General features: G+C 53.0%; 2 protein-coding genes across 2 annotated transcripts; both read left to right on the top strand.

Moving 5' to 3' along the window:
- The first annotated feature begins 2,617 nt into the window (after positions 1 to 2,617).
- On the top strand, positions 2,618 to 5,236 carry Apoc1 (apolipoprotein C1). The gene is made up of 4 exons (XM_048369454.1): positions 2,618 to 2,651; positions 2,759 to 2,834; positions 4,429 to 4,564; positions 5,087 to 5,236. The coding sequence occupies exons 2-4, from the start codon at positions 2,777 to 2,779 to the stop codon at positions 5,145 to 5,147; spliced, it is 255 nt and encodes an 84-aa protein (XP_048225411.1). The 5' UTR covers positions 2,618 to 2,651; positions 2,759 to 2,776; the 3' UTR covers positions 5,148 to 5,236.
- Positions 5,237 to 9,300: 4,064 nt separating this feature from the next.
- Apoc4 (apolipoprotein C4) lies at positions 9,301 to 12,580 on the top strand. The gene is made up of 3 exons (XM_048329841.1): positions 9,301 to 9,423; positions 11,809 to 11,941; positions 12,376 to 12,580. Exons 1-3 carry the CDS (start codon positions 9,348 to 9,350, stop codon positions 12,533 to 12,535), a joined length of 369 nt encoding a protein of 122 aa, XP_048185798.1. The 5' UTR covers positions 9,301 to 9,347; the 3' UTR covers positions 12,536 to 12,580.
- The last annotated feature ends 63 nt before the right edge of the window (positions 12,581 to 12,643 follow it).

Raw genomic sequence — 12,643 nt, forward strand, 5'->3', positions numbered from 1 at the left:
CACACACACACAAAAAAAAAACTCTCCTCCTGGAACCTCTCTGTCCACTTCATTTTGGCCTCTGCTTCCTTTCATCTTGCCGCCATCGCCCTTCTCCCTGTGGGTGCCACCCAGAACCCATTTTGGCCTTGGACCAAAAGCCCTTAACCCCAAGGCAAAACCAAACTTCCTGGGCTCCTGGTTCTCCTCTTTTTGACAGTCTCACTAGTAGCCCAGGCCAGCCTCCAACTTTCCATCCTCCAGACTCAGCCTCCCTTCTGCTGGCCTGACAGGTGTGCACTCCACACACGCATGTGCATGCACACACATACACACACACATCCTTCTGCTGATCTTAACACTCTCTTCAGTGTGGCTGTGATCCAGAATGCTCAGCCGGGGTCATTGAGTCTAATTCTCTTCCTCTCTCTCTCTCTCTCTCTCTTTCTCTCTCTCTCTCTCTCTCTCTCTCTCGTCAGTTGTGAGGCTTGAACTCAGAGCCTGGGCTCTGTCTTTGAGCCTTTTCTGCTCAAAGATCACACTCAACCACTTAGAGCCACTACGCCACTTCTTGTTTTCTGGGGGTTAATCAGAGATAAGAATTTCACAGGACTTTCCGGTCCAGGCTAGCTTTTAACCACAATCCTCAGATCTCAGCCTCCTGAGTAGCTGGAGTTCTGGGGCCGAGAGCCACTGGCATCTGGCTGAGACTGGTTTTCTTATCTTCACTCTCCCTCCCTCCCCCTCTCCCAAGATCTTATCTGATTTTTTATTTTCTTCCTCTAGCTATTATCTATTATCTCTGCCTTCTCTGGCTGTGCCCCCCCACCCCACCCCCCCACCCCGCCCAGAGATTCTCCCTTTCCGGTCCCCATATAAACCTCGGCCTGCGTGCAGGCTTGGGGAGGCAAGGAGGAAGCACCCCCTATCCCTTGCAGGGCCAGTTGGGGCTGGCAGATGCCGAGAACAAGGAGGAAGGTCTGGGAACTGTTCGCCACCCCCTCAGTTCTCAGGAAGCAGAGTGGGGTTCCTACTGGCAGGCAGGCAGGCCAGGGCTTGAGCTGTGTCTCCTATGTCTCCTGATGGCTTGGCACACCCTGAGTCCAGAACTTTCCCTGGCACTGACTGCTCTAGAAGCCCATCTGGGGGCCAGGCCAGCACCTCTCCCATACTTGACTCACTGGGGGCCTCTCTGAGGGAGGAAGGGGGTCACCCCAGGGACTTGACTCTTGGACCCTCAGTTTCCCCAGCTGTTAATGGGGCAAGGCATCAGTAGTCTCTACCACTAAAGAACTGAGTCGCCTTTTTTGTTTGTTTTTGAGGGGTCTCCTTAGGCAGCCCAAACTGACCTCCAAGTTATTCCTCCCGCCAAGATGGTAGGCAGGTACCACCATGTCCAGTCAGGGTTTCATGGTGAACTGCCAGGGTGGGACACTCAAGCCCCGAGCCCCACTCAAACCCAGGGGTCCTGCAGAGGGGATGGGGGAGACTGGATGATGGTGGGGATAATCTAGACCCAGCCAAGTGGAGGAGCGAGTTGAAGCTCTCCCCTTTCAGAAGTCATAGCACTGGCAGACCCAGGCATCAGTTTCCCCACCAGTACTGTGGAAAGGCACGTGACGGGGTTGCCTCTGTGGGGATGTATGGGGTGTGTGTGAATGTCTGGGCAGATCAGGGCCCAGGGCTCAGCCACAGAAGCAGGGAGGGAGGAGGGCTCAGCCCCTCCCCCCCAACCCTGCAAGGGCTGCGATGTTGAAATCCTGTCAGGGTCGCATGCAGTCATCTGTGTGACCCCTTGCACAACCACATGCCTGTCCCCTGGAGCTGACACGTGGTTGTGGCCCCGCCAGCCAGGCTGGCCAACCTGGAGTCTGGGCCCCCTGCCATTCTCTTGCCACCCCCCTGCCCGCTACTGGGGATCACTAGCGGTCAAAGCAGCCCAGGGGAAGGGGGCGGGGCCTTGGACCGGAGCCAGGGAGGCGGGCAAGGATGTGCTGATGGCAGGGAGGGGCAGGCCTGGAGATGGGGGAGGCTTCGCAGTGGCTGGCATAGTTCCCCTCCTTTAGAGGACTGAAGAGATCCTTTTCCCAAAAATGGAAGGTGGGAGTATAAAGCAAAGAGCCCTTTGTTACCTCACCTCCTCGCCCCCCAGAACATCAAGGGAGTCTGGACAGCCCAAGGCCAGTGGGAAAGAAGGATCTGAAAGGATTCCGGGTGAATGTCAGGCCCACCACACACCAGGAGTAGAATTGGAGCCCAGGAGAGATGAGGGGGAGGAACAACCTGGAGACAGAGGTGGGGTGGGGGGAAGGGTTGATCCTGAGACCCTCCCCTAAAATGGGAGTGCCACAGTGACAGGGCAAATGTTGTGTCCTCCAAGAACATGGGGTGGCAGGCAGGCTGAGGCCCCCCAGCCCCCTTGTCTGTGGTTAAGGAAGTTTGGAGGTGAAGGAACTCAGGGAGTACTGGGACAGAAGGTGGAAGGGAGGAGAGTGGGTGGTCACGCCTGGAAAGAGGAGGGAGAGAGAGAGAGAGAGAGAGAGAGAGAGAGAGAGAGAGAGAGATCTAGCTGCCCCGCCCCCCTTCCCCAGGCTGATAAAAGGTTAGGGCGGCCCAGACCTCCCATTCCACCTGTCCTAAAGTTGTCCTGCTTGGCTGACCAGCAGATTGAGGTTGGTGGACACCATCCCCCCATCCCAAAGCATTGAAGAATGAGGGGGAGCACAGAGGTGGGGTGGGGTGAGGTCCCAGCAACTTCCTCTGCCTGTCTTGTCTCCAGGGAGCCCTTCCAGCCACCATGAGGCTCTACCTGTCACTCCCGGTCCTGCTGGTGGCCCTGTGTGTGGCTCTGGAAGGTAACTTGGGTGTGGGAAGGATGGCTGGCAGGGGGTGGGCGGGTTCAAGCCCAGAGTCCACACTTATAGAAGGGTCTAGGGAGTTCAGAGATGCCCTTTGTGTCCTAAGGGTTCCCCTATGGTCCTCGGGTCCCACCCCCCACCCCCCTCCCCACCCCTCCTGCCCCGCAGTAAATCTGCCCAGAGAGCCCTAGCAACAGATGAAGCAGAATGCATGCTTTTCTGGGATTGACTGTTCCGCTTTTACAACCTTGACTGGTGCCTGGGGTTGGGGGGGGGGTAACCAGGATTGAATCTCATTCCAGTTACCCCCATTCTAAAACTGTGACCCCCATGAATCCTAGTGTGTGTGTGTGTATGTGCGTGCGCACACGCATGCATACGCACCAGTTCTGTAGCCTGGGCTTTGTTTGCTCTACCACTTGAGCCCCAGCACCACTTCTAGCTTTGTCTCAGTAGTTTATTGAGACAAAAGTGTCATGGACTTTTCTGCCTGGTTGGCTTTGAACTGCAATCCTCAGATCTCAGCCTCCTGAGTAGCTAGGATTACAAGTGTAAGCCACTGGTGCTGGCTGTATTTATTTACTTATTTACATCTATCTATCTATTTTTTTTCTGTCAGTCATAGGGCTTGAACTCAGGGGCCTGGGCACTGTCCCTGAGTGTTTAAGGCCAGTGTTCTACCACTTGAGCCACAGCTCCACTTCTAGCTTTTTTTTTGTTGGGGGGGTGTGCTTAATTGGAGATAAAAGTCTCACAGACTTTCCTTCCCTCATTAGCTTTGAATCCAAATCCTCAGACCCCCAAATCCTGTGCAGCTAGGATGACAGGTTTGAGCCACCAGTGCTGGGCAAGACTCACACTGAAAGACTTGATCAGCCAGGCATTGCTGGCTCAGGCCTGTCATCCTAGCTACTCTGGAGGCTGAGATCTGAGGACTGTGATTCAAAGCCAGCCCAGGTAAGAAAGTCTATGAGACTCTTATCTCCAATAAACTACTCAGAAAAAGCTGGAAATGGCACTGTGGCTCAAGTAGTAGAGCACTAGCCTTGAGCCAAAGAAGCTCAGGACCAGCACCCAGGCCCAGAGTTCAAGCCCCAGGACTGACAGAGAGAGAGAGAAAGAGAGAGAGAGAGAGAGAGAGAGAGAGAGAGAGAGAGAGAGAGAGAGAGAGAGAGAGAGAGAGAGACAGAATCACTCCCTTGAATCCCATCCTAAGGGCTCCTTGTAGTGCTTCCCCCACCTTTGGCAATACTGAGATTTGAACTTAGAACCTTGCATTTGCTAGGCAGTCACTCCACCACTCAGCCTCCAGCCCCTAATAACACTTTTTTTTTTTTTTTTGCCAGTCCTGGGGCTTGAACTCAGGGTCTGAGCACTGTCCCTGGCTTCTTTTTGCTCAAGGCTAGCACTCTAGCTCTTGAGCCACAGCGCCACTTCTGGCTGTTTTCTATATATATGGTGCTGAGGAATGGAACCCAGGGCTTCATGTATACAAGGCAAGCACTCTTGCCACTAGGCCATATTCCCAGCCCCAACACCCTTTTATTTTATTTTATTTTTTACATTCCTTCCCCATTTCTCTTCTGAGCAGGCCCTGCCCCAGCCCAGGCAGCCCCAGACTTTTCCAGCACTTTGGAGAAAATGAAGGAGATTGGAACTATTCTGGAAGACAAGACCCGGACAACCATCGACCGCATCAAAAACAGCGAATTTTTTACCAAGACAGGGTCAGGACCCTCCCCGGGTTCCTTAACTCCTGTCTTTACTTCCTGTGAGAGACAGCTCTCCATAGCGCCCTAGCATGGGAGTCCAGAGGCGGCATGGGCCCCCTTGTCCCTCTGGGTGGATTGGGTATTACTTGGTTTTGCCTGGAGGCTGGCCTCTAACTCTCCATCCTTGTACCTTTATTTTCTAAGTGCTGAAATTATAGGTGGGGGCTACCATGCCCAGCCTTTCCCACGTGGTAGTGAGAAAGAGGCATTACTGTGAGCCTCCGTTTCCTCACCTCTAAAGTGAGTGGCTCTGAAGGGAAGGAAGGAGACGCCCTGGACAGGTACCACACCGGACACATTGTAAATGCCCAAAGACTGAGGGAGACAGGAGTCTAGGAGGAAGCTCTTGAGACTTCAAGGTGAAAGTTAGAAGACCCAGAAGCCAAGCATGGAGATCCAGGAAGAGGTTGGGATTCGGATGTCTTGGGGGAGGGGGATGTGGGCCACAGAACGGAACCCCTTCATCTCTCTCCACAGGAGCTGGATTTCAGAGAAATGGGGCAAAGCCAAGGAGAGGATCAAAGGAGTCTTCTCCTGAGCACAGAGGAGGGCTGGGCCTAACTGCTGAGCCCTGGGATGCCCCAGCCACCTGCAGCCTCTGCCCATGAATAAAAATCCTGCAGAGAACACTTCCTGAGTGTTTCTTCCTGTGGGAGGGGGCGGGGGAGGGGGGGAAGCAGGAGAGAGGAAGCCCAAAGATCTCCATCTTTTTTCTTCCATAAGGGTAGTTTATTTTTACTTCGTTGAGGCTTTTTTTTTTTTTTTTTTTTTTTTTGCCAGTCCTGGGGCTTGGACTCAGGGCCTGAGCACTGTCCCTGGCTTCTTTTTGCTCTGCCACTTTAGCCACAGCGCCACCTCTGGCCATTTTCTGCATATGTGGTGCTGGGGAATTGAACACAGGGCTTCATGTATATGAGGCAAGCACTCTTGCCACTAGGCCATATTCCCAGCCTGATCTCCATCTTCTTAAGGACTTCTTTTGTTTGTTTGTTTCTTTGGTGATGGTGGTGGTGGTGGTGGTTTGAACTCTGGGCCTGGGCACTGTCCTTCAGCCTCTTTTTGCTCAAAGCTAGCACTCTACCACTTGAGCCACAGCGCCACTTCTGGCTTTTTCTGAAGAATGGAACCCAGGGCTTCATGAATTCTAGGCAAGCACTCTACCACTAAGTCCCCATAAGGAGTTCTTTGAGCTAGAGCTGGTCCTAATGGCTCATGCCTGTAATCTCAGCTACTCAGGAGGCTGAGATTGGAGGATCCCTATTAGAAGCCAGGACAGACAAATGCCAGAGACTCTTGTCTCCAATTAGCCATAAAAAGCTAGAAGTAGGGCTGGGAATATGGCCTAGCCAGAAGTAGCACTGTGGCTCAAGTGGTAGAGTGCTAGCCTTGAGCAAAAAGAAGCTAGGGACAGTGCTCAGGCCCTGAGGACTCAAGCCCCAGGACTGGCACACACACTCAAAATAATAACAATAATAATAATAACAACAACAATAATATAAAATAAATGAAGTTCAGAGATGAAGGGCAGAGATGAGCCAAGGAAGCTGATAGATTCCTACCCCCCCCCCAACAGTTGTGGGGCTTGAACTCAGGGCCTGGGAGCTGTCCCTGAGCTCTTTGTGCTCAAGGTTAGCGCTCTACCACTTTGAGTCACAGTACCACTACTGTTTTTTGGGGTTTTTTTGGCCAGTCCTGGGCCTTGGACTCAGGGCCTGGGCACTGTCCCTGGCTTCCTTTTGCTCAAGGCTAGCACTCTGCCACTTGAGCCACAGTGCCACTTCTGGCCGTTTTCTGTATATATGGTGCTGGGGAATTGAACCCAGGGCCTCATGTATACGAGGCAAGCTCTCTTGCCACTAGGCCATATCCCCAGCCCACGACCACTATTGGTTTTTGAGGGTTCATTGGAGATTAGAGTCTCACAGGGGCTTTCTTGCCCGGGCTGGCTTTGAACCATGATCCTCAGATCTCAGCCTCCCGAGTAGCTAGGATGACAGGTGAGCCACCTTACCCGGCAAGGTAAGATTCCCTTTGTGAGCAATGTGTGGGGCGGGGGCAGGTTCACGCACGCCTGGCAGGAAGCCAGGCTGAGCACCCTGCACCAAACATGACGGTGGATTGTTTCAGGAGATGGTGACATTGTACTGGAATTTGGACGTGGTTGTGCAAACTAGAGAACACGCTAAGGAAAAAAAAATCTCACCCTTCCTCTGTTATTTATTTATTTATCTGCAGCACTGATAGCCCTGATAGCACGCTAGGCAATAGATCTACCGCGGCCCACATCCCCGCCCCAAAGGGGTGAATGTTCTAGAATGGGAGCATCTCAGGACATCATCTCTCTCAGGGAGAGGGCAGAAGGGGAGAGTGGGGGGATATATTTCAAAGTCCTTTTCACCCTCATTTTGCTGCTCTGAGCAGCCAGAACACCAGAGCCAGGGCGATGGCAGGTGTGGGGACTCAGGGTCGATGGCAGCATGGGGGACAAGCGCCCTGGGTTTAAAGGAGGGGAGGGGGGCCTGGTGACTTGCAAGACACAGACTCTCTGGTCCCAGGTTCCTGCCCCACCTCCCTCCCCTAGCCTCTCTCCCATCCCCCATAGCTGTTTACCTGCCCGCCCTCCCAGTCCACCTGGCTTGACCTTCAGCCTGTTACTAGCCCCAGAGACAGCAAACATTGCAGACTACAAACACCCAGCACCCCACTGTACCCCCTGCGGTCTGACCTTGGTGGTTGGGGGGGGAGGACAGAGGGCAGAGATCTCTTCCAGCTCAGCCCACCCCGGCTTGCTTGCCTGCTCTCTCCCTCTCTTTCCTTTTTCTTTCGTTCTTTCTTTTTTGTTTGCTGGCTGGCTGTGGGGTTGAACTCAGGGCCCGGGTGCTGTCCACGTTTTTATTCTTATTTATTAATTTATTTTGCTCAAGGTTACTGTTCTACCCCTTGACACAGCTCTACTTCTGGCTATTTTGGGGTCACTAATTGAAGATAAGTCTCACACTGGCTTCAAACCCTGATTCTTCTATCTTCGGCCTCCTGAGTAGCTAGGATGACAGGCATGAGCCACTGGCACCCAGCTCACCCTAGGGCATAAGTGGCAGAGAACAGAGCTGTTCTGGCTTTTTAGTCACATCACACTAGGAGGCTTGGTTTCAATGTCCCCACCCACACCCTCAGTTTCCCTATTTGTAAAAAGAAGATGTGGCCGGGCAATGGGTGGCTCATATGTGTCTCAGGAAACTGAGATCTGAGGATCTTAGTTCAAAGTCAGATGGAGAAAGAAGCCTGTGAGACTCTTACTTCCAATTACCCAGCAAAAAGCTTGAAATGAGGTTGTGGTTTACATGGTAGAGCACTAGCCTTGAGCTAAAATAGCTCAAGGACTATGCCCAGGCCCTGAGTCCAAGTCCCAAGACCTGTACAAACAAACCCCCATACCACAAAAAAAAAAAAAAAAAAGAAGCAAGGAAGGAAGGAAGGAAAAGTTAAAAATGACAAGATAAAAAAGGGAAGAAGTCTGGGTGCTGTGGCTCAGGCCTATAATCCTAACTACTCAGGAGGCTGAGAGCTAAGGATCGCAGTTTGAAGCCAGCCCAGGGAAGAAAAGTCCTCTGAGACCCGTATCTCCACTTAACCACCCGAAAACCCCAGAAGTGGAGCCATGGCTCAAAGTGATAGAGTGCTAACCTTGAGCAAAAGAGCTCAGGGACAGAGTCCAGGCCTAGAGTTGGAGCCCCAGGATTGGGGAGGGGGGGAAGGAAATAAAGACAAGATAAAAAAAAAATTAAAAAAAAAGAAAACCAAGGACAGAGAGCCCACGCGTACCAGCGTACCAGAGTTCAGCAGGGGTAGAAATGGGCTGGGGCAGGGTAGAAACCAGGCTGGTCACCTAACTCAAGGTTACCACCTCTTGCATCCACCTTTGGCCCTGTGGAGGCTTTACCCTATGGCCGGTCCTCAAGCCCAGTAGCCAAAGGATTTTAGAAATAAAAAACATAATTGGAACAATTGGGTGTATAGTGGTTCTTTTGGTGGTGGTGGTGGTGGGGCTTGAACTCAGAGCCTAGGCACTGTCCCTGAGTCTCTCTGTGCTCAAGGCTAGCGCTCTACCACTTGAACTGCAGCACCACTTCTGGTTTTTGAGTGGTTCATTGGAGATAAGAGTCTCACAGAGACTTTTCTCCCAGGGCTGGCTTTGAACCATGATCCTCAGATCTCAGCCTCCTGAGTAGCTAGGATCACAGGTGTGAGTCACCAGTGCCCAGCAAGAGTATGGTGGTTCTTGTTTGCCTGCCAGCCTAGACGTCTGCAGGCTGATGCAGGAGGATCTAAAGTCTGAGGCCAGCTTTAGATGATGTAATAAGACCTTGATTTCCAACACACACACACACACACACACCCAGCCCTGATCTGTGGTCATGCATACTGCCCGCTTCCCCCGCTCCCTGCTTCCTATTCTCTCAGGGACCCCATGTGTGGCTGTTGTCCTGCCTGGAGAAGAGAATATCTCCTGGAGTCAGGATTCAAACCCAGTTCAGTTCAGGATACCAAAGAGCCTTTGACTTCCCATCAGGCCGTCCTGCCGCGGAGAGGGTCGGAGGGAGGAGGCCAGCAGGGGAAGGCATGGCCTCCAATGGTCACCTCTGTCCCCTGGGCCCTTCTCTCTGAAGTCCTGCCAAGGGGAGGGATCTGCCGGCCTGGACACTGAGCACAGAGAGACAGAGGGACGCAGCATCCAGAAATGGCCCTTCTGAGTCGCAGGTTCCAGCCCGGGCCCACCCTGGGCTGCAGCATTCTGCTCCTGGCTTTGGTTTTGGGTGAGAAGCAGGGGGTGGTGAAGCAGGGACCCCAGTGGGGGGGGGGGGAGTTGACTCTGTGCTGTGTTGTCTCATGTGGACCTGTGTAGTATATGTCCTGTGTGTCATGCTGAGGATGAATGGGAGGAGGGCGGGGAGGGGCTGCCACCAAAGATAGAGGTCTTTTATGCACTTGTGTGTGTGTGTGTGAAGTATGCAGGATGTCTCTATTGTACATGGGTTCCTACAAAGTGCATATATGCACGCATTTTGAGTGGGTCGACAAATAAGTGTCTGTGTCTGTTATCTTTTTTTTTTTTTTTTAAGACTTCTGGGTTTGAACTCAGTGCCTTGCACTTACTCAGCTGGCACTTTACTACCTGAGCTGTGCCCCCTCCCCCAGCCCTGGTTCATGCCCGTTGTTTTAGAGACAGAATCACCCAAATTTTTTTGCACAGTCTGTTCTTCAATTGTGATCCTCTGGATCTCGACCTCTGGAGTAGTAGCTCACTTTGAATGTGAATCTAAAATGGTATCTCATGAGCCAAGGGTGGTGGGGCACGTCTGTAATCTTGGCACTTAGGAGGGCTACCTAGGAGGATGTGGCCCCCCAAAGCAACACAAAATAAAAGCCACATTCTGGTCCTGTGCTGGTGGCTCTCATGTCTGTAATTCTAGCCACTCTGGATGCTTAGATTTGAGGATCACAGAAACTAGGAGACTCCCTGCTCACTCCCCGCCCCCCCGCCCGCCGCAATCTGGGGCTTGAACTCAGGGCCTAGTTGCTGTCTTGAGCTTTTTAGCTCAGGGGTGGCGTTTTGCCACTTGAACCACAGCTCCAGTTCCAGCTTTTTGCTGGTTCATTGGAGAGGAGTCTCATGGACTTTCCTGCTCGGGCTGGCTTCAAACTGTGTTCCTAAATCTCAGTCTCCTGAGTAGCTAGGATTACAGGTGTGAGCTACCAGCACCTGGCTGTGAGACTTGTCTTTAATTCAACACTAAAAAATCCAGAAGTGGTAGCTGGCTTCTGGTGGCTCACAACTATAATCCTAGCCATTTGGGAGGCTGAGATCTGAGAATCAGGGTTCAAAGCCAGCCCTTGCAGTAAGGTCTATGAGATTCTTATCTCTAATAAACTACCAAAAGCTGGAAATGAAGCTATAGCTCAAAGTGTAGAGCGCTAGTGCTGGCCCAGCAGCCTCCTCTCTCACAGCTTAACTCCTTTTCTAGGCAACCCTAGTCCCATTAGTAAAGGCAGTGAATAATCAGCCTCCCCCCTCCCCCGCCTTTACCTTGAGAGAGCATTCCTTTGGGGCAGTTATAACTACAGAAGGCAGGGAGGTCCCCTTAGTGTGACCTTCAGGTCTGGGCAGCTGCAAGACCCCTTATCTACTATTTGGGCAGTGGCCATAAATTCTAGCCCGCCAAGCTGAAGCCCCTCTGGTCTGCATGTGCATATCAGGGTCTCTGCCTCCTTAAACCTCGCAGGCTATAAAGTCACCTGAGACAGTGGCCAACACTTCTCTCTTGTGAGAAGTGGTCTTTGCCAGTCCCTTTGCTGGCAATGAGCCTTTTCTTTGTTCTTTGTACCTGGATATCTGTGTGGTTTTCTGGCAAGGCCTAATGAATTCTAACAACCAGCCTTGAGCACAAAAGCTCAGGGACAGTTCCTAGGCTCTGACTCTAAGCCCCAGGACTGGCATCTAAAAATGAAAATAATAAGCCTGGTGTCAGTGGCTCACAGCTGTAATCCTAATGACTCAGGAGGCTGAGATCTGAGGACTGCAGTTCAAAGCCAGCCTGGACAGTAACATCTGTGAAACTCCTATCTCCAATGAACCACCAGAAAAACAGAAATGGTGCTATGGCTCATAGTGTAGAGTGCTAGATTCTGAGAGAAAAAGCTCAGGGGCAGTGCCCAGGCCTTGAGTTCAGGCCCCACAACTGGCAACAACAACAAAAGACACAAGTGGAGTTATGGTTCAATTGGTAGAGCTCTAACCTTGAGCAAAAAGCCTAGTGAGAACACAAAGCTTTGAGTTGAAGCCCCTGTACTGGCACACACTCGCGAACACGCGCACACACATACACACCATACTACTTCTCCCATATTATGTGCATACATTGTAATTCCTACCACAATGCTGAAGTAGGTAGAAATCCTACCTCATTCTACAGGAGGGGAAACTGAGTCTTGGAGCAGTGAGGTGCTGGGAATTGTGCACAGGTGTGCCTGTTTAATGGCTGGGCTCGGAGGGCAGGCTCTGCCCAGGTGTGTGAGCAGTGTGGAAGGGAGCAAACTGTGTCTGGAAGTGGAGGCTGGGGGAGGAGATGGAGACACATGGGGAAAGGAGAGAAGGAGAGCAGTGACAGGGTCCCGCTCTCAGGCTGCTCTCTCCCCCCTAGCTGGTTTGTCCTCAGCAAACCCGAGCCCCACACCAGCGCCAGAAGGGGGGCGCTGGAGCCTGGTGCAGACCAGGGTAAAGGAGCTGGTGGAGCCACTGGTGACCAGGACCAAGGACAGTTGGCAGTGGTTTTGGTGAGGCCCTGCTGTGCAGGGCTGGAGAGGGGAAGTGGATCCCAGAGTCTGAGAGAGGAGACTGGGGTCTGGATGCCCAGGGTCTGAGGGAGGAGGCTGGGATCTGGATGCCTGGGATCTGAGGGAGGAGGCTGGGGTCTGGATGCCCGGGGTCTGAGGGAGGAGGCTGGGGTCTGGATGCCCGGGGTCTGAGGGAGGAGGCTGGGATCTGGATGCCTGGGATCTGAGGAAGGAGGCTGGGGCCTGGATGCCCGGGGTCTGAGGGAGGAGGCTGGGGTCTGGATGCCCGGGGTCTGAGGGAGGAGGCTTTGATCTGGCTGCCCAAGTCTTAGGGCGGAGGCTGGCGTCTGCATCCTGCTGTCGGAGGGGCCCCAATGAAGTTCTGGGCAGAACTCTAAGTAGCTGGGGTCTCACTGGCACCCGCTCTGACACAGGGGTCCAAGCACTCTCCGGGGCTTTGTGCAGACCTACTATGAAGACCACCTGCAGGACGTGGGTCCCCGTGCGCGGGCCTGGCTGGCCAGCTCCAAGGACAGCCTGCTGGATAGAACCCGCAGCCTGTGCCCCCGGCTCCTGTGTGGGGGCCCTAGCTGAAGCATTCGCCTAGCCCTCATGTAACAAATAAAGCCGGTCTTTCGTGTCCAAGGCCTCGTGTCACTGTCCCTCTGTACGGCCACCGAGCTTTCCCACCCTGGCTCTGGA

This window comes from Perognathus longimembris, chromosome 20 (assembly GCF_023159225.1).
Source record: "Perognathus longimembris pacificus isolate PPM17 chromosome 20, ASM2315922v1, whole genome shotgun sequence".
NCBI lineage: Eukaryota > Metazoa > Chordata > Mammalia > Rodentia > Heteromyidae > Perognathus > Perognathus longimembris.

Coding starts and splice junctions, on each gene's coding strand:
- Apoc1 (XM_048369454.1), top strand. CDS start 2,777: ATGAGGCTCTACCTGTCACTCCCGGTCCTGCTGGTGGCCCTGTGTGTG. Junction 2,835..4,428: donor CCTGTGTGTGGCTCTGGAAG/GTAACTTGGGTG, acceptor TCTTCTGAGCAG/GCCCTGCCCCAGCCCAGGCA. Junction 4,565..5,086: donor GAATTTTTTACCAAGACAGG/GTCAGGACCCTC, acceptor CTCTCTCCACAG/GAGCTGGATTTCAGAGAAAT.
- Apoc4 (XM_048329841.1), top strand. CDS start 9,348: ATGGCCCTTCTGAGTCGCAGGTTCCAGCCCGGGCCCACCCTGGGCTGC. Junction 9,424..11,808: donor GCTCCTGGCTTTGGTTTTGG/GTGAGAAGCAGG, acceptor TCTCCCCCCTAG/CTGGTTTGTCCTCAGCAAAC. Junction 11,942..12,375: donor GACAGTTGGCAGTGGTTTTG/GTGAGGCCCTGC, acceptor GCTCTGACACAG/GGGTCCAAGCACTCTCCGGG.